This window comes from Schistocerca cancellata, chromosome 11 (assembly GCF_023864275.1).
Source record: "Schistocerca cancellata isolate TAMUIC-IGC-003103 chromosome 11, iqSchCanc2.1, whole genome shotgun sequence".
In the NCBI taxonomy this organism is placed as follows: domain Eukaryota; kingdom Metazoa; phylum Arthropoda; class Insecta; order Orthoptera; family Acrididae; genus Schistocerca; species Schistocerca cancellata.
Window position 1 is genome coordinate 107844839 of NC_064636.1, and position 20409 is coordinate 107865247.

At 43.7% G+C, this 20409-nt stretch overlaps 1 protein-coding gene across 1 annotated transcript in view; it reads right to left on the minus strand.

The window, feature by feature from the left end:
• Positions 1 to 11689: 11689 nt before the first annotated feature.
• Positions 11690 to 20409, minus strand: part of LOC126108292 (speckle-type POZ protein-like) — a 52936-nt gene continuing 44216 nt past the window's right edge. Inside the window, exon 3 of the mRNA XM_049913515.1 lies at positions 11690 to 12684. Within this exon, the coding sequence (XP_049769472.1) occupies positions 12672 to 12684 (13 nt within the window). The 3' untranslated portion in view covers positions 11690 to 12671. The remainder of the gene's footprint in view (positions 12685 to 20409) is intronic.

Below are 20409 nucleotides of genomic sequence, written 5' to 3' on the forward strand. Positions count from 1 at the left end.
CTGCAACCTATATTGCTACATAATTATGAAAATGATGATTGAATCTGTCGGAGTAATACATTCGCTTATTTCTGAAGTCATTTTATCCAGCGTAATATGATACTCCATGCGGGAAGGGGCTATAGCCCCCATGGCGCCCCCCCCCCTTGCCACCATCCCTGTTGTGAATGTAATGGTTTTATAACACTTTGAACACACCCAAACTAACTTTATCGTCGCAACACAACTCTCCATTGAGAATGCTGTGTTCTGTTGGCTGGAAACTCTTCAGTACGATCACACAGCCGTTCTGATATTCTGGACACTCATACTTTTATTAGGAGGAAGTGCAGAACTGTGTCGAACAGTTTATGGAAGTCAAGCAGCACTGGGTCAACCTGGGGACATGCATTTTGGTTGTCGTGGATTAACAGAATGAGGTGGGTTTCACACGATCCTTTTGTTTTCTTTCTTTTGTACACTCCTGGAAATTGAAATAAGAACACCGTGAATTCATTGTCCCAGGAAGGGGAAACTTTATTGACACATTCCTGGGGTCAGATATATCACATGATCACACTGACAGAACCACAGGCACATAGACACAGGCAACAGAGCATGCACAATGTCGGCACTAGTACAGTGTATATCCACCTTTCGCAGCAATGCAGGCTGCTATTCTCCCATGGAGACGATCGTAGAGATGCTGGATGTAGTCCTGTGGAACGGCTTGCCATGCCATTTCCACCTGGCGCCTCAGTTGGACCAGCGTTCGTGCTGGACGTGCAGACCGCATGAGACGACGCTTCATCCAGTCCCAAACATGCTCAATGGGGGACAGATCCGGAGATCTTGCTGGCCAGGGTAGTTGACTTACACCTTCTAGAGCACTTTGGGTGGCACGGGATACATGCGGACGTGCATTGTCCTGTTGGAACAGCAAGTTCCCTTGCCGGTCTAGGAATGGTAGAACGATGGGTTCGATGACGGTTTGGATGTACCGTGCACTATTCAGTGTCCCCTCGACGATCACCAGTGGTGTACGGCCAGTGTAGGAGATCGCTCCCCACACCATGATGCCGGGTGTTGGCCCTGTGTGCCTCGGTCGTATGCAGTCCTGATTGTGGCGCTCACCTGCACGGCGCCAAACACGCATACGACCATCATTGGCACCAAGGCAGAAGCGACTCTCATGGCTGAAGACGACACGTCTCCATTCGTCCCTCCATTGACGCCTGTCGCGACACCACTGGAGGCGGGCTGCACGATGTTGGGGCGTGAGCGGAAGACGGCCTAACGGTGTGCGGGACCGTAGCCCAGCTTCATGGAGACGGTTGCGAATGGTCCTCGCCGATACCCCAGGAGCAACAGTGTCCCTAATTTGCTGGGAAGTGGCGGTGCGGTCCCCTACGGCACTGCATAGGATCCTACGGTCTTGGCGTGCATCCGTGCGTCGCTGCGGTCCGGTCCCAGGTCGACGGGCACGTGCACCTTCCGCCGACCACTGGCGACAACATCGATGTACTGTGGAGACCTCACGCCCCACGTGTTGAGCAATTCGGCGGTACGTCCACCCGGCCTCCCGCATGCCCACTATACGCCCTCGCTCAAAGTCCGTCAACTGCACATACGGTTCACGTCCACGCTGTCGCGGCATGCTACCAGTGTTAAAGACTGCGATGGAGCTCCGTATGCCACGGCAAACTGGCTGACACTGACGGCGGCGGTGCACAAATGCTGCGCAGCTAGCGCCATTCGACGGCCAACACCGCGGTTCCTGGTGTGTCCGCTGTGCCGTGCGTGTGATCATTGCTTGTACAGCCCTCTCGCAGTGTCCGGAGCAAGTATGGTGGGTCTGACACACCGGTGTCAATGTGTTCTTTTTTCCATTTCCAGGAGTGTGTTTGTTCTTCTTCTTCTTCTTCCATTGGCAGAACATCCCAGAATGGAACTTGGACTCATCTCGGGACTCTACTGTAGACCACCAGTTATGGCATCCTGCATGGGCTGTGCCTTCTCCAGCATCGTCACTCCGTCTCAGCCTCAGTCGTCCTCTTGCTCCTCTTCCTCCAGGTTCACTACAGCAGGCTTCCCTTACAGGATCTGTCTCATCAAGTCGTATTACGTGTCCAGCCCATCTCAGTCTACACAACTGTGTAAACTTCACCACATGTCAGAAGTGTTGTAGAGAAGGCAAATGGTTGACTTCAGTTTATTGGGAGAATTTGAGGAGAATGTGGTTCAGATGTAAAAGAGATCGCATATCGGAAATTGGTGTGATCTATTCTTGAGTTCTGCTCGACTGTTTGGGATCTGTACCAGGTCAGATTGAAGGAAGATATCGAAGGAATTTAGAGGCTGGCTGCTAGATTTGTCACCGGTATGTTCCAATAACATCTAACTGTTACGGAGCTGCTTCAGGAGCTCAAATGGGAATCCCTGGAGGAGAGGTGACGTTCTTTTCTAGTAACACTATTGAGAAAATTTAGAGAACCGGCATCTGAAGCTGAGCGCTGGTCGATTCCACTGCCAACAACATGCATTGTGTGTATGGACTACAAAGATAAGATACGAGAAATTAGGGCTCATATGGAGGTATATAAATAGATCCCTCACTCCATTTCAGAGCGGAACATGGGAGTGAATAACTAGTTCTGGTACGTGGTACCCTCCGCCACATACCGTACCGTGGATTGCGGAGTATCGACGTAGATGTTGATCCTCCGTTGTTGTTGTTGTTGTGGTCTTCAGTTCTGAGACTGGTTTGATGCAGCTCTCCATGCTACTCTATCCTGTGCAAGCTTCTTCATCTCCCAGTATCTACTGCAACCTACATCCTTCTGAATCTGCTTAGTGTATTCATCTCTTGGTCTCCCTCTACGATTTTTACCCTCCACACTGCCCTCCAATGCTAAATTTGTGATCCCTTGATGCCTCAAAACATGTCCTACCAACCGATCCCTTCTTCTAGTCAAGTTGTGCCACAAACTTCTCTTCTCCCCAATCCTATTCAATACCACCTCATAAGTTACGTGATCTACCCACCTTATCTTCAGCATTCTTCTGTAGCACCACATTTCGAAAGCTTCTATTCTCTTCTTCTCCAAACTATTTACCGTCCATGTTTCACTTCCATACATGGCTACACACCATACAAATACTTTCAGAAACGACTTCCTGACACTTAAATCTATACTCGATGTTAACAAATTCCTCTTCTTGAGAAACGCTTTCCTTGCCATTGCCAGTCTACATTTTATATCCTCTCTACTTCGACCATCATCGGTTATTTTACTCCCTAAATACCAAAACTCCTTTACTACTTTAAGTGTCTCATTTCCTAATCTAATTCCCTCAGCATCACCCGACTTAATTTGACTACATTCCATTATCCTCGTTTTGCTTTTGTTGATGTTCATCTTATATCCTCCTTTCAAGACACTGTCCATTCCGTTCAACTGCTCTTCCAAGTCCTTTGCTGTCTCTGACAGAATTACAATGTCATCGGCGAACCTCAAAGTTTTTACTTCTTCTCCATGAATTTTAATACCTACTCCGAATTTTTCTTTTGTTTCCTTTACTGCTTGCTCAATATACAGATTGAATAACATCGGGGAGAGGCTACAACCCTGTCTTACTCCTTTCCCAACCACTGCTTCCCTTTCATGCCCCTCGACTCTTATAACTGTCATCTGCTTTCTGTACAAACTGTAAATAGCCTTTCGCTCCCTGTATTTTACTCCTGCCACCTTCAGAATTTGAAATAGAGTATTCCAGTTAACATTGTCAAAAGCTTTCTCTAAGTCTACAAATGCTAAAAACGTAGGTTTGCCTCCGTACAGTAGCCATAAAGCTCATCATTCCTTCATCCCCTCCAATTCCCATTTTTTTGTCCTAAAAAGGAGGTATTCCGTATCCAGAAATGTCATAATACATGGCTGCAAAACATGTTCCAAAATTCTACAACAGACCGATGTCAGAGATGTAGACCTATAATTTTGTGCGTCTGTTCGACGACCCTTCTCAAGAACGGGAGTGACTGTGTTTGGTTTGTGGGGCACTCAACTGCGCCGTCATCAGCGCCCATACAAAGTCCCAGTTTTCACACAGTCCAGTTTTTTTTACACAATCCAATCCAGCCACTGTCATGAATAATGATGATGATGAAGATGAAATGATGAGGACAACACAAACACCCAGACGGGCAGAGAGAATCCCCAACCAGGCCGGGAATCGAACCCGGGACCCCGCGATCGAGGATGGGAATGACCTCAGCTTTTTTCGAATCGTCAGGAACACTTTGCTCCTTCAGAGACCGCTGGTAGACTGCTAGAAGACAGGCAAGTTATTTCATATGCTCTGCGTAGGATCGAATTGGTATTCTGCCAAGTCAAGTTACCTCTCTTCTGTCGAAAAATTTCAGTTGCTTTTCTACCCATCTACATCAGTACTCCACTAACCACTGCACGGTGAGTGGCGGAGGGTACCCTGTACAGCTACCAGTCAATCACAGTTTACAAGGAACCTGAACGATTTTTTTGGTGGCCAGTTCCTCCTCCACTGACTAATTTCTTACCAGAATCAATCGTTCTACACGTTATCAGTAATGCCAAATGACATGTACATCATGACAAATCTGACTTCTGCTCAACTTCAGCGCAGTAAATGATCAACACAAATAAGTGCTTTAAACTGATTTCCTGTGTGATGATGGTGGTTACAACAGCTTGTCTTATGCGCAGTACATTATTCATGTACATGTTCCGTGGCATGTTTGTTAGTACCTCTCTAGTAAAAATATGCTTAAGGTATTTTAACTTGTTCCACATTCATGAGGAACATGTCACTGAAGACTTGTGGAAGTAATGTCTATTCATATAATTATGTCTTACGTATTCTGGTTTTATGACTTCTTGTATATCCTAAGGGATCTTCTCACTACGGACCTATGGAGCAAAAACTGTATCTGATCTAACCTACTTAAAAATTACCCTATATTAATCATTCCCCCTTGGATATTTTTCTGTGAACGCCAGTCTGTATCACTCGCATTTATATAATTTTATTGTATATAGAGTTATTGCAAATACGTGTGCCTACTTACCATTAAAAACTCTTCCTTCAGTGCGATGCAAATTGCGCAGCGTGTTTTTGGTATAATACAACACAAGGGCGCCCTGGGTGTTGACGCAGAGAACTAAAAGAATTGAGGTGGCCGTCCGTTTGCCAGGTAACGAGTCGTTCGCCTGGAGGTTCGCACTCTCACACAACAGTATCTTGTTTCGTTGTCAGTACTCTAACAACATTGAAAATGTGGCACTGTGCAGCGGTAAATAATTTTTAAAACCTTCGGGATCATTGTCACGGACTTGGATAATAAAGGCGTATATCCATAGCAACCTCTGTCTTTGCGCAGCATTTACACACGTCATTTTGTCTTTTTCTAGTCGTTACTGAGTTGCTTCAAAATTCATAGAGGTACGCTCAGTCTATGCGACTAAATGAAGGGCAGTTTGTTTATTCCCGTACACGGTTCGCTACTTGTATTTGTGAAGCATCTTCAGTAGCCTGTAATACATGTTTCTTTTATACATATAATAAATATATGTTGTGGTAATTACAATATGTTACTATGTTATATTTTGTCACGTTTTTCTCTAGTTTTTCAGATTAGAATCAACTTTTGTAGCACAAATTTCGTGAGGTAAAATTATTGTTCGGTGTTTCGATTTCCAGGGCTGTTATAACATGTGTGTGGTTCTGGAGATATGTTCATTAGTCTCCATGCTCCAACTGGCCGATTTCCGGCGTTCTTTCACACACATTTGTTACAACACATCACTTACATCACTAGTATTTTAAATTTTCTGATCAACATTTATGTGCTTACAAGCGTTTAGTGTTGCCAACTGTCGCTACATATTTATCTTTATCTTACCTATTTTGTATGTGTTGTGTGTGTAGTGTGATACTTTTGATTTGGTGTGTGTGTGTGTGTGTGTGTGTGTGTGTGTGAGAGAGAGAGAGAGAGAGAGAGAGAGAGAGAGAGAAGGGGGAAGAGGATATACGCACGCATACACGCACTCTCATAAAGAACGACGCATTTACACACACACACACACACACACACACACAAACACACACGCACGCACGCAAGATATACACATACATACAAAACAAAAACAAAACAAATGAAAAATATCAAACCACACACACAACACAAACAAAAGACGAAAGATATAAGCACACAGCAACAGTTGGTGACACTAAACACCATAAACATATACATGTTGATCAGAAAATTTAAAGTGCAAGTGATGTATTGTAAAAAACGTGTGTTAAATAACGCAGGAAATCGGCCAGTTGGTGCACGGAAACTAATGAACACATCCCCAGGATCACACGCATGGGCTAACAGTGCTGGAAATCGCAAGTAACACCAAACGATAATTTCGCCTCACGAAATTTGTGTTGCAAAAGTTGGTTCTAATCTGAAAAACAAGAGAAAACATGGCAAAATGTAAGGGTAACATATTGTAACTTTCACTAATACATTTATTAAATGTATAAAAAGAAACGTGTTACAGGCTACTGAAGATGCTTCACAAGTAAAAGAAGCGAAACGCATATGGTAATAAACAAACAGGCCCTTCATTTAGTTGCATAGAGCGAATACAATTCCTTGAATTTAAGCACGTATTTGTCTCCGCTAATATTAATTTTGTCTGTGATGAAATAAACAAAAAGGGTGAGCATACTTACTATAAATACAAAAGTTTGTCGCTGTGCAACTGTTGTATACAGGGTGTTACAAAAAGGTACGGCCAAACTTTCAGGAAACATTCTTCACACACAAATAAAGAAAAGATGTTATGTGGACATGTGTCCGGAAACGCTTAATTTCCATGTTAGAGCTCATTTTAGTTTCGTCAGTATGTTCTTCGAACTGCTCTCAATGGAGCACGTTATCACGATTTCATACGGGATACTCTACCTGTGCTGCTAGAACATGTGCCTTTACAAGTACGACACAACATGTGGTTCGTGCACGATGGAGCTCCTGCACATTTCAGTCGAAGTGTTCGTACGCTTCTCAAAAACAGATTCGGTGACCGACGGATTGGTAAAGGCGTACCAATTGCATGGGACTCCACGCTCTCCTGACCTCAACCCTCTCCACTTTCATTTATAGGGGCATTTGAAAGCTCTCGTCAACGCAACCCCGGTACCAAATGTAGAGACTCTTCGTGCTCGTATTGTGGACGGCTATGATACAATACGCCATTCTCCAGGGCTGCATCAGCGCATCAGGGATTCCGTGCGACGCAGGGTGGATGCATGTATCCTCGCTAACGGAGGACATTTTGAACATTTCCTGTAACAAAGTGTTTGAAGTCACGCTGGTACGTTCTGTTGCTGTGTGTTTCCATTCCATGATTAATGTGATTTAAAGAGAAGTAATAAAATGAGCTCTAACATGGAAAGTAAGCATTTCCGGACACATGTCCATGTAACATATTTTCTTTCTTTGTGTGTGGGAAATGTTTCCTGAAAGTTTGGCCGTATCTTTTTGTAACACCCTGTATACTGTGTAAGGTATTTTATGTTTACAGCATTGCTCATCGAGCCATATACGTTATCTCGCATTTCTAGCTGCTTCTCTCACACAAATAATGATAAAAATTCAGAAATTCAGGGTCGCCACCAGCCCAAGCCATTCGTAATCATTTAGAAAAAACGGAGCTCGAAAATTATTAGTTTAAATACTTCAATAATTTAATTACAAGTACGCAAATTGATTTAAGTAGCCAGATAAATGGCACCCCATGTCGTGCATGAAGCAACTTGATTAATTCAGGATTGGAAATCAGAGTAAGGGGGGAAGATCGACACCAAAGAGTTTATCTTTCACGTAGATTATTTATTGTAACTAAATATTTGGTTGCACATCCTAACTACACATAACTGGTGCCTGACTCGATATATTTAAGTAAGAATTACGTGAGAATGAAACAGAGCACAATTTAACTACAGCAAGAAGAAACACAGAAGACGGGGGTGGGAGACAATGATACTATCATCTACTTTGCATTAGTAGCATAAAAATATCTCAGTGAGAATCGCATTACGATTCTACACGTGCACTATTCTGGACAGAGGTTTAACCAATGCACGAGGTTGTGCGTAATTATTCAGCATACGGTGTCTGCTGCTTGCAAAAGGCCGAACTAGAGCACGTGGTGCATTCTGACTCAAGCTGTTGTGCTGCTTTGTAGACAGCGCACCAAACAATAGACATTCTTGCAGAAATTGTAGCTCATTAAACAAGCAAACTGTTTAAAACAAAGCCTATTGCGGTGCCGTGGTGGACCAGAAGGGTCTTTGATTACCAAACACGAGGCACAAAATCGACACACAAAGACAAAAGCAATTTCCACAAAATATAAGAATAAAAATCATTTAAAAAAATAACTCGCTTCACACGCTTCAGATACGCTGAAGTTCTTAAGTATTTCACCAGTTAAATACACTCCTGGAAATGGAAAAAAGAACACATTGACACCGGTGTGTCACCACCATACTTGCTCCGGACACTGCGAGAGGGCTGTACAAGCAATGATCACACGCACGGCACAGCGGACACACCAGGAACCGCGGTGTTGGCCGTCGAATGGCGCTAGCTGCGCAGCATTTGTGCACCGCCGCCGTCAGTGTCAGCCAGTTTGCCGTGGCATACGGAGCTCCATCGCAGTCTTTAACACTGGTAGCATGCCGCGACAGCGTGGACGTGAACCGTATGTGCAGTTGACGGACTTTGAGCGAGGGCGTATAGTGGGCATGCGGGAGGCCGGGTGGACGTACCGCCGAATTGCTCAACACGTGGGGCGTGAGGTCTCCACAGTACATCGATGTTGTCGCCAGTGGTCGGCGGAAGGTGCACGTGCCCGTCGACCTGGGACCGGACCGCAGCGACGCACGGATGCACGCCAAGACCGTAGGATCCTACGCAGTGCCGTAGGGGACCGCACCGCCACCTCCCAGCATATTAGGGACACTGTTGCTCCTGGGGTATCGGCGAGGACCATTCGCAACCGTCTCCATGAAGCTGGGCTACGGTCCCGCACACCGTTAGGCCGTCTTCCGCTCACGCCCCAACATCGTGCAGCCCGCCTCCAGTGGTGTCGCGACAGGCGTGAATGGAGGGACGAATGGAGACGTGTCGTCTTCAGCGATGAGAGTCGCTTCTGCCTTGGTGCCAATGATGGTCGTATGCGTGTTTGGCGCCGTGCAGGTGAGCGCCACAATCAGGACTGGATACGACCGAAGCACACAGGGCCAACACCCGGCATCATGGTGTGGGGAGCGATCTCCTACACTGGCCGTACACCACTGGTGATCGTCGAGGGGCCACTGAATAGTGCACGGTACATCCAAACCGTCATCGAACCCATCGTTCTACCATTCCTAGACCGGCAAGGGAACTTGCTGTTCCAACAGGACAATGCACGTCCGCATGTATCCCGTGCCACCCAACGTGCTCTAGAAGGTGTAAGTCATCTACCCTGGCCAGCAAGATCTCCGGATCTGTCCCCCATTGAGCATGTTTGGGACTGGATGAAGCGTCGTCTCACGCGGTCTGCACGTCCAGCACGAACGCTGGTCCAACTGAGGCGCCAGGTGGAAATGGCATGGCAAGCCGTTCCACAGGACTACATCCAGCATCTCTACGATCGTCTCCATGGGAGAATAGCAGCCTGCATTGCTGCGAAAGGTGGATATACACTGTACTAGTGCCGACATTGTGCATGCTCTGTTGCCTGTGTCTATGTGCCTGTGGTTCTGTCAGTGTGATCATGTGATGTATCTGACCCCAGGAATGTGTCAATAAAGTTTCCCCTTCCTGGGACAATGAATTCACGGTGTTCTTATTTCAATTTCCAGGAGTGTATAACGAAGCCCTAACTCCACCTGCTTCCTATTACCTGAAACCCCCCGTACTCACCAGGCGTTCATCGAAGAGTGCCGCTTTCTCTCTCGAGATTACCTAGCTCCCCGTGCAGCGTCAAGTTACCAGAGGGGTAGCCCTCCGTCACCAACCTCACACACAAAAACAGCCTTCGACTTGGATGGGTAAACCTCTATGTTGAGGTATTGGAAACCTAAGTTGGTCATCCTGTGCTCTCCTTCGAACGAGAAGCAACATCGTCTGCCCACAGCAGACGATGACCATCTCAGCGACTCCCACAAAACAAAATCGAAAACCCCACATTAAACACATACAATATTCAATAGGCCTTATTTGAGTGCTCAGTCTTTCTGGAATAGTTCATGAATTGAGCTAAAGTTAGATAGTAAAGTGAATACATTGTACCGAATCCGACAAGCGTTTTATGAAACGACTTCACAGAGACGTTTCAACTGGCGTGCAGTTTGTTACAAGTGATAGCTTACCTCATGTAGTTTATATTGATGTACTTCTGTGTCTCCTCTTGACAGCATCTGGTTTCCTTTCTCTCTCCAGCAGAGTTGCTGTCACAGTGGTGTATATGCAGGAGAGTGTTCGATGTGTTTTGTGGTTTCTGAAACGCGGTCGCCTCTTACAGCGCCTATGGTCAGGATCCACCAGATGTGAAGGGCATCAGAGGATGCTATGAAAGAGTTAAGGGGGATTACGTGAAGGCGCCCGAAATTTTATTGGCTCTTCAGTTCCCACATGCTACTGAAATTTTAATTCCTGAATATTACTTTCCAATTTCATCCCTAAGTCTGATAAAAACGTTAATTAACAACTGCTTGAACTGGGCCATCCGCCACTGTTCTTATTTTTGGTTTCTCATTTTATTTATTCCTCTGACGTTTTCTTCCAGTTTTATGCAGTCGCGATGAGGGGAATGTTTAATTGTTTAGCGAATTCAGAACTCAACAAAAGTGTGTGCATCGAAAAACTCAAAATCCTAATGGAAGTTATAACTCCCTGATAGAAAAACCGTGCCCCCAGACAACAGTTGTTCCCAGAACTCTGATAAAGTTGCAGCATATGATGCTTGCTCAGTTGCTACAGATGCTAGAATTTGATCCAGGACCTTTCACACTGTCGGTATTGAAGGGAGTCGCTAACAGGAGAATTGATGCAGCTGACATTATTGTTACTAAATTTGAAAATCAGGTTAACCTAAGAGGACAAGTAAAGCAAAGACTGCTCGAGTATGAAGAGGAGAATGGATATGGTTTGCACTAGTGCACCCAGGTAAGGTCTAATACAAACACTGTCAAATCTTTGATTCAGGATTCCTTAACTTACATTTTGGCAAATTTATGTACTATTTAGTACTTAAATTTGGCAGCAATTAGTCAATACTATAGTCAAATATTCTGCAAAAGGAATTTTCATTTACTGCAATAGTAAGGCTTTTATGCAAGAGAAAAGCCATAAGATTTGGTATATTTTTTCCACAGAAATTTGGAGAGGTGTAAAAATCCAGCAAAAGAAAATATCAATATTCTGTTCCACAGATAATTGTAATAATGGTATGTCAAACCTAGTACGAAATTGCATTTACTTTGTCCTCACAGATTTTTCAAAAAAGGAAAATTTGTACTCACCTTGTTGAATAAATTTAAGTTATTTATTATTGAAAACGAATAACTTCAACAATCATGAAAACGTATGTGTTTATCCATCTAATATTCCCTAACAACTGTGCCAAATTAAGTTACTTTACTTTGAAAACTTTGGACATAATAAGGGTTTTTATTTTTTTCTCTCAAAGTATTCCAACTTCGCGTACATCCACCAAAAATTATACTGGCAGAGTTCATGACAAAGCAGGAAGTGGCAGACATGGAATGAGTGACCACACTGTTGGTACTGTGTGTACAGGGGTGTAGGCATGGGGGACGATGTGTGGATCGAACCACACCCACTCCCCCTCCTCGAGACCTGTGAAGATCTTTTTCTCTTTTTTAACACGTTTTTATTAGGTCGCTTTCTTGTCTGTCTTATACTTACTTCCCAATGAGCTGCAGACGAGAAACTTCCAAAGTATAAGTGGCATTCGAAAAGAAACGAGCCGGAGGCGTGATTACAGAAACCACTATCTGTATGTTAGAAGTATTGACCCTGGCTCTTGAGACACTTGTCCCACTGTGACTGTGAATGGCTGTCTCATAAAATTCCCGGGGCTGCGGTGTTAACCAGTTCCTCACGTACAGCTGGACGTCGTCGTCTGAGGTGAATCATTTGCCCCTAGGCTCACGTTTTTCTTTGAGCAGGATGGCCCCCTTCCGATTCACTTCCTGCAGCATGGGACATCAGCTAATGCCCAGCATTACTCGACCACCATTCGGCAAGCGATCAAATCGAAACGACCAGGCAGCGTCACCCGCGGGGTCATTATGCTCCACGACAATGCAGAGCCTCATACGGCTAACACACTCATGGCACTCCTGCAGAAATTCAAATGGGAGGCTCTCGGCCACCCTCCATGCAGTCCCACCTCTCTCCCTGTGATCACGCCATTTTTGGTCTCCTTAAGAAGGTTCTGAGGGGCAAATGATTCACCTCGGACGACAACGCTCAGCTGTACGTCTGGAACTGGTTCACATTGCAGCCCTGGGAATTTTATTAGACAGCCAGTAAAACAGGTTCTGGCGAAAAGTTTGGAATTAGAAATGTTGTGAAGATGGAGTTGTCAAGGCAGGAACCTGAAAAAATAAAAGTTCCATCTTGTTTACCATACATGCCAGAAGTACATCATGCTTATTAGAAGACATTAAAAACAGCTGAGCAGTCCAAGACAAACGACGAGAGCAGTGACAGTGAACTTTGAATACCACTATTTAGTGTTTTCAGATATTAAAACTTAAATTTAATTACATTATATTAACGATTTTATGTAGACGTAGTTGCGGATGCTTACTGTCACGAGATTGTTTTTTCTTGGTCATTGCTTATAACAGCATTTACGTCACGCAACCACACTAGCTATATGCAAGGCCCCAATTCATGATTATTAAATATGGCTAAAAAGTGCCTGTAATTTACATCACAAACGAAAGTGCTAGGCTCAGAACCCACGCAATATTTTACGACCTAATTTCTAAACAATACGTGGATTTATTCGGAGAAAACTGTAAAAGCATTTAATTAGAAAAAAATATTTTTCAAACACAAGACGCCATACCTTGGCAGTCCTGGCTGAGTTGGAAGGCCTGTGGGAAATGAACATTTTTAATGTACGAGGTGCATTCAAGTTCTAAGGCCTCCGATTTTTTTTCTCCGGACTGGAAAGAGATAGAAACATGCGCATTGTTTTAAAATGAGGCCGCGTTCATTGTCAATACGTCCCAGAGATGGCAGCACCGTACGGCAGATGGAATTTTACCGCCAGCGGCGAGAATGAGAACTGTTTTAAATACTTAAAATGGCGACGTTTTCCTTACTTGAACAGCGTGCAATCATTCGTTTTCTGAATTTGCGTGGTGTGAAACCAATTGAAATTCATCGACAGTTGGAGACATGTGGTGATGGAGTTATGGATGTGTCGAAAGTGCGTTCGTGGGTGCGACAGTTTAATGAAGGCAGAACATCGTGTGACAATAAACTGAAACAACCTCAGGCTCGCGCAAGCCGATCTGACGACATGATTGAGAAAGTGGAGAGAATTGTTTTGGGGGATCGCCGAATGACTGTTGAACAGATTGCCTCCAGAGTTGGCATTTCTGTGGGTTTTGTGCACACAATCCTGCATGACGACCTGAAAATGCGAAAAGTATCATCCAGGTGGGTGCCACGAATGCTGACGGACGACCACACGGCTGCCCGTGTGGCATGTTGCCAAGCAATGTTGACGCGCAACGACAGGACGAATGGGACTTTCTTTTCGTCAGTTGTGACAATGGATGAGATGTGAATGCCATTTTTCAATCCAGAAACAAAGCGCCAGTCAGTTCAATGGAAGCACACAGATTCACCGCCACCAAAAAAATTTCGGGTAAGCGCCGGTGCTGAAAAAATGATGGTGTCCATGTTCTGGGACAGCGAGGGCGTAATCCTTACCCATTGCGTTCCAAAGAGCACTACGGTAACATATGTATCCTACGAAAATGTTTTGAAGAACAAATTCCTTCTTGCACTGCAAAAAAAACGTCTGGAAAAGGCTGCGCGTGTGCTGTTTCAACGAGACAACGCACCCGCACATCGAGCTAACGTTACGCAACAGTTTCTTCGTGATAACAACTTTGAAGTGATTCCTCATGCTTCCTACTCGCCTGAGCTGGCTCCTAGTGACTTTTGGCTTTTTCCAACAATGAAAGACACACTCCGTGGCCGCACATTCACCAGCCGTGCTGCTATTGCCTCAGCGATTTTCCAGTGGTCAAAACAGACTCCTAAAGAAGCCTTCGCCGCTGCCACGGAATCATGGCGTCAGCGTTGTGAAAAATGTGTACGTCTGCAGGGCGATTACGTCGAGAAGTAACGCCAGTTTCATCGATTTCGGGTGAGTAGTTAATTAGAAAAAGAATCAGAGGCCTTAGAACTTGAGTGCACCTCGTAATGAATAACATGGTATCTACATTTTACATTCACAGATAACATGGTATCTACCATATAATTGGTCTCAATGTGTTATGTATTGTTTCTTTTTTCCAACTAAAAAGATTTATTTCCATTTTGTAACCTCAACAGTGCATTCGTTAAGGGAGGCAGGACATCAAATGGGCCGACTTTGAGCAGGAGAGGCACCACAGGACATTTTAATTTCCAATGTCTATACTTTTGCAAATCCATAGAACTTTGTCAGCATGACCAACTTCTTTAATTTATGAAAAAATTAATGAGCCGTTAAACTTCATGTGTAGAAAAAACTAATTTTGTAGTTAATTATCTCAATTTTTACCACAGTTTTACATAGACTTGGAAAATTCTAGAGTTTCATACACCTGTAAGTATGGTTTGCATCCTGTGCAAAAATTATCGAAGAATCTCTGTTACTTATGAACAAAAGTGTATACCTATAGCAACAAATGCAGCCAATAATAAGTCAATAAATGATGAAATTTCACATGTAAAAAAATTATTCTGCTATGTTTTTAAACTTACACTGCTATTAGTGTGAATCCAGAATCCTTCTTGGTCATTCTGACAGTTTTATGAATTTATTTGTAAAAGTATACACAGTGGAAACTGCTGCTCCAAGTCGGCCCCTTTGATGTCCTACCCTCATTAATGTTCAAATACTTAGTTAAAACTTGAAGAAAAGATGTAACATAGTAAAATGTGTAGTTGTATTTTTATGAAACTGCATATTCTAATATCTCCAAAGCACTAAAATGTCAGTTATGATGTTTTATGCCCGAGCCCCTCATTTCATTCCCCTCTTCCCATGTAGGCAAGGGGTGGGATGTCAGCGGATACAAGTCGCCACTCTTCAGCCATATGGAAGCAAAACGCTTAAAACAGAATATAAAATTGGACATGAAAGTTGACAAAATGTATGTTTATCATAATAAAGACATATTCACTTGCATAATGTAAAACATAAAAGGTAGATTTGCTGATCAATTAAAATATATGGCAAATGAATGTTTCACAAAAGATAAAAGACAGAGGGACAGCTACATAAGTTAAAAAAGTGTTGACTGATAAAGGTAGCAACACAGATGACTGACATGAGGAGTGGGCTTAGACTGCCAGGAAGAGGAGTATCACTGGAATGTAGCAGTTCAGGTAAGGTGTAAGAGAGTGTTTGTTTGGGCGGATCTTTGGAGGAGGAATTTGGGGGAGTGAAGAGGGATGCTGTTCCAGACCAAGGCTTAGGATGTGAGTGGAGAGGAAGGGAGGGGGGGGAGGTTCTTTTCGATCTGGTAGGATGGGTGTACATCAGTATATCAGGGCAGATATCATAGTAAAGTAAGGGAAGGCGATTAATGTTTCATTGGGAGAGGACATAGAGAGTGCGGAGGTGTAGCATTGGGGAATGTGGTGGCAAAGGTGTGACAGTATACCAGGAGCAGTGAGCAGGGAGGAAACTAAGGGGTGGGTAGTGTCGAGTTCACAGGTAATGTAGGATATTCGGAGGTGTTCAAGGTGGAAGAAGAAAGTTGGTACACAACGCGGGTGAGGGAGGGTAAGCAAATTCGAAAGCCTAGGTGGAGTCTACATCTACATCTACATGATTACTCTGCAATTCACATTTAAGTGCTTGGCAGAGGGTTCATCGAACCACAATCATACTATCTCCCTACCATTCCACTCCCGAACAGCGCGCGGGAAAAACGAACACCTAAACCTTTCTGTTCCAGCTCTGATTTCTCTTATTTTATTTTCATGATCATTCCTACCTATTTAGGTTGGGCTCAACAAAATATTCTCGCATTCAGAAGAGAATGTTGGTGACAAATTTCTTAAATAGATCTCGCCGCGACGAAAAACGTCTTTGCTTTAATGACTTCCATCCCAACTCGCGTATCACATCTGCCACACTCTCTCCCCTATTACGTGATAATACAAAACGAGCTGCCCTTTTTTGCACCCTTTCGATGTCCTCCATCAATCCCACCTGGTAAGGATCCCACACCGCGCAGCAATATTCTAACAGAGGACGAACGAGTGTAGTGTAAGCTGTCTCTTTAGTGGACTTGTTGCATCTTCTAAGTGTCCTGCCAATGAAACGCAATCTTTGGCTCGCCTTCCCCACGATATTATCTATGTGGTCTTTCCAACTGAAGTTGTTCGTGATTTTAACACCCAGGTACTTAGTGGAATTGACAGCCTTGAGAATTGTACTATTTATCGGGTAATCGAATTCCAACGGATTTCTTTTGGAACTCGTGTGGATCACCTCACACTTTCCGTTATTTAGCGTCAACTGCCACTTGCCACACCATATAGAAATCTTTTCTAAATCGCTTTGCAACTGATACTGGACTTCGGATGACCTTACTAGACCATAAATTACAGCATCATCTGCAAGCAACCTAAGACAACTGCTACGATTATCACCCAGGTCATTTACATAGATCAGGAACAGCAGCGGTTCCCAGGACGCTTCCCTGGAGAACACCTGATATCACTTCAGTTTTACTCTTTGATTTGCCGTCTATTACTATGAACTGCGACCTTCCTGACAGGAAATCACGAATCCAGTCGCACAACTGAGACGATACCCCATAGGCCCGCAGCTTGTTCAGAAGTCGCTTGTGAGGAACGGTGTCAAAAGCTTTCCGGAAATCTAGAAATATGGAATCAACTTGAGATCCCCTGTCGATAGCGGCCATTATTTCGCACGAATAAAGAGCTAGCTGCATTGCACAAGAACGATGTTTTCTGTAACCATGCTGATTACGTATCAATAGATCGTTCCCTTCGAGGTGATTCATAATGTTTGAATACAGTATATGCTCCAAAACCCTACTGCAAACCGACGTCAATGATATAGGTCCGTAGTTCGATGGATTACCCCTACTACCCTTCTTAAACACTGGTGCGATCTGCGCAATTTTCCAATCTGCAGGTACAGATCTATCGGTGAGCAAGTGGTTGTATATGATTGCTAAGTAGGGAGCTATTTTATCAGTGTAATCTGAAAGGAACCTAATCGGTATACAATCTGGACCTGAAGACTTGCCCGTATCAAGCGATTTGAGTTGCTTCGCAACCCCTAAGGTATCTACTTCTAAGAAACTCATGCTAGCAGCTGTTCGTGTTTCAAATTCTGGAATATTCTATTCGTCTTCCCTGGTGAAGGAATTTTGGAAAACTGTTCAATAACTCCACTTTAGCGGCACAGTCGTTGGTAACTGTACCATCGGCACTGTGCGGCGAAGGTATTGACTGCGTCTTGCCGCTTGTTTACTTTACATACGAGCAGAATTTCTTCGGATTTTTTACCAAATTTCGAGACAGTATTTCGTTGTGGAACCTACTGAAGGCATCTTGCATTGAAGTCCGTGCCAAATTTCGCGCGTCTGTAAATTTTAGCCAATCTTCGGGATTTCGCGTTCTTCTGAACTTCGCATGCTTTTTCCGTTGCCTCTGCATCAGCGTTCGGAGCTGTTTTGTGTACCATGGGGGATCAGTTCCATCTCTTACCAATTTATGAGGTATGAATCTCTCAATTGCTGTTGCTACCATATCTTTGAATTTGAGCCACATCTCATCTACATTTGCATAGTCAGTTCGGAAGGAATGGAGATTGTCTCTTAGGAAGGCTTCTAGTGACACTTTATCCGCTTTTTTAAATAAAATTATTTTGCGTTTGTTTCTGGTGGATTTGGAAGAAACGGTATTGAGCCTAGCTATAACGACCTTGTGATCACTAATCCCTGTATCAGTCATGATGCTCTCTATTAGCTCTGGATTGTTTGTGGCTAAGAGGTCAAGTGTGTTTTCGCAACCATTTACAATTTGCGTGGGTTCGTGGACTAACTGCTCGAAATAATTATCAGAGAAAGTATTTAGGACAATCTCGGAAAATGTTTTCTGCCTACCACCGGTTTTGAACAAGTATTTTTGCCAACATATCGAGGGAAGGTTGAAGTCCCCACCAACTATAACCGTATGAATGCGGTATTTATTTGTTACGAGACTCAAATTTTCTCTGAACTGTTCAGCAACTATATCATCGGAGTCTGGGGGTCGGTAGAAGGAGCCAGTTATTGACTTAGTTCGGCTGTTAAGTATAACCTCCACCCATACCAATTCGCACGGAGTATCTACTTCGACTTCACTACAAGATAAACCACTACTGACAGATCCAAACACTCCACCACCAATTCTGCCTGATCTATGTTTCCTGAACACCGTCTGAGACTTTGTAAAAATTTCCGCAGAACTTATTTCAGGCTTTAGCCAGCTTTCTGTACCTATAACGATTTCAGTTTCTGTGCTTTCTACTAGCGCTTGAAGCTCAGGGACTTTCCCAGCACAACTACAACAATTTACTACTACAATTCCGACTGTTCCTTGATCCAAGCATGTCCTGTATTTGCCATGCACCCTTTGAGATTGCAGCCCATCCCGTACTTTCTCGAGGCCTTCTAACCTAAAAAACCGCCCAGTCCACGCCACATTGCCTCCGCTACCTGTGTAGCCGCCAGATGAGTGTAGTGAACTCCTGACCTATGCAGCAGAACCCGAAACCCCACCACCCTATGGCGCAGTCCATGCAGAGAGTGATAAAACGATGGAGGAGCGGAACTCCATGATACATTTAAATATAAAGGCCATCATTTTAAAGGAAGACAATATGCATTTTTTAAATTATTTTTCAAACAAAGCAAGCAACTGTCAACTAGCTGACATCACATGTGGGCCATGTCAAAACAACCAAGACCTTAACATAAATAACATATTTTCTAACCATGTTGGATGGAGTGGGGATGGACAGGTAGGGGAGGGGATAAGGGGTCACTAATGGCAGGGAAATGGCAGATGAGGCGGGTGAGGGGTGAGGAGGTGAGCAGTACAATAGGCAAGGACTGGTGGATGGAGGAACTAGGGTACTTGAATTAACGACTTCGCCAGTCAAGTAGAATAAAACCCACCAAATAGGGGCTTCAACAGATTAGAGCGAAATCCAATACAGCATCTTGCAAGTTGTACTCATGCTGAGCCTTCTAGATGCCCATGTGAACTGTAGAAGCTCATCCACATGAGCTAACGACATTTCACGGTGCAGTCGTAACTACAATGTGTTAAGAAAACATCAGTCAGTATCAACAGTTTAAATATTTTGATTGTTGTTACATGTGAAAATTTAAATTCTGTAAGTCATTACTGAGAAATGTAAATTTTGGGGCAACTCCACCTCAGAGCCTTTAACTATGACCTATACCTACTCTTAAATGTGTCTTGTTCTGAAATTTTTACCTATCTGTCCCATATATATACTGAATCACAATCTATGCAAATTAACTGGTATATGCCTGCTTTGTTGATATCTTGTATGGTATGTTGGATATTTTTAATCTTTTCTGTGGTGTATGTTTTATTCTGTATGCCACATGTCTTCCTCGCATTCTCTGGTTGTGGGTTATTTTGTTATCAAATCTCAGTGTGTGTCTTGGTTTCCTGTAATTTGTGGTTTTTTGAGCTTAGTTTTTATTAAGTTTTCAGTCTACATTTTTCGATGCAAGCTGGTTGCCCACACTGTTGGTAAGTCTCATAGGATTTTAACTGCACCACCTCAGTCTGTTAGCTGACCATGTACTGTCCCCAGCTGATAGGTCAGAAAAGCAAAATTAGTTTCTGCCAGATTTAATTACACATTACCCACTAGTATCTCTTATTACTGTCTAAAGCTGCTTGTTAACCCCTTCAGCACGCTTATTAAATGCTTCAGCTTGCTTAATAGTTGCTTTACCTCATCTGTCTATTTTGCAGTTATTGCTTTCAGTCTGACTATAAATCCTTTTAATACCCATTAA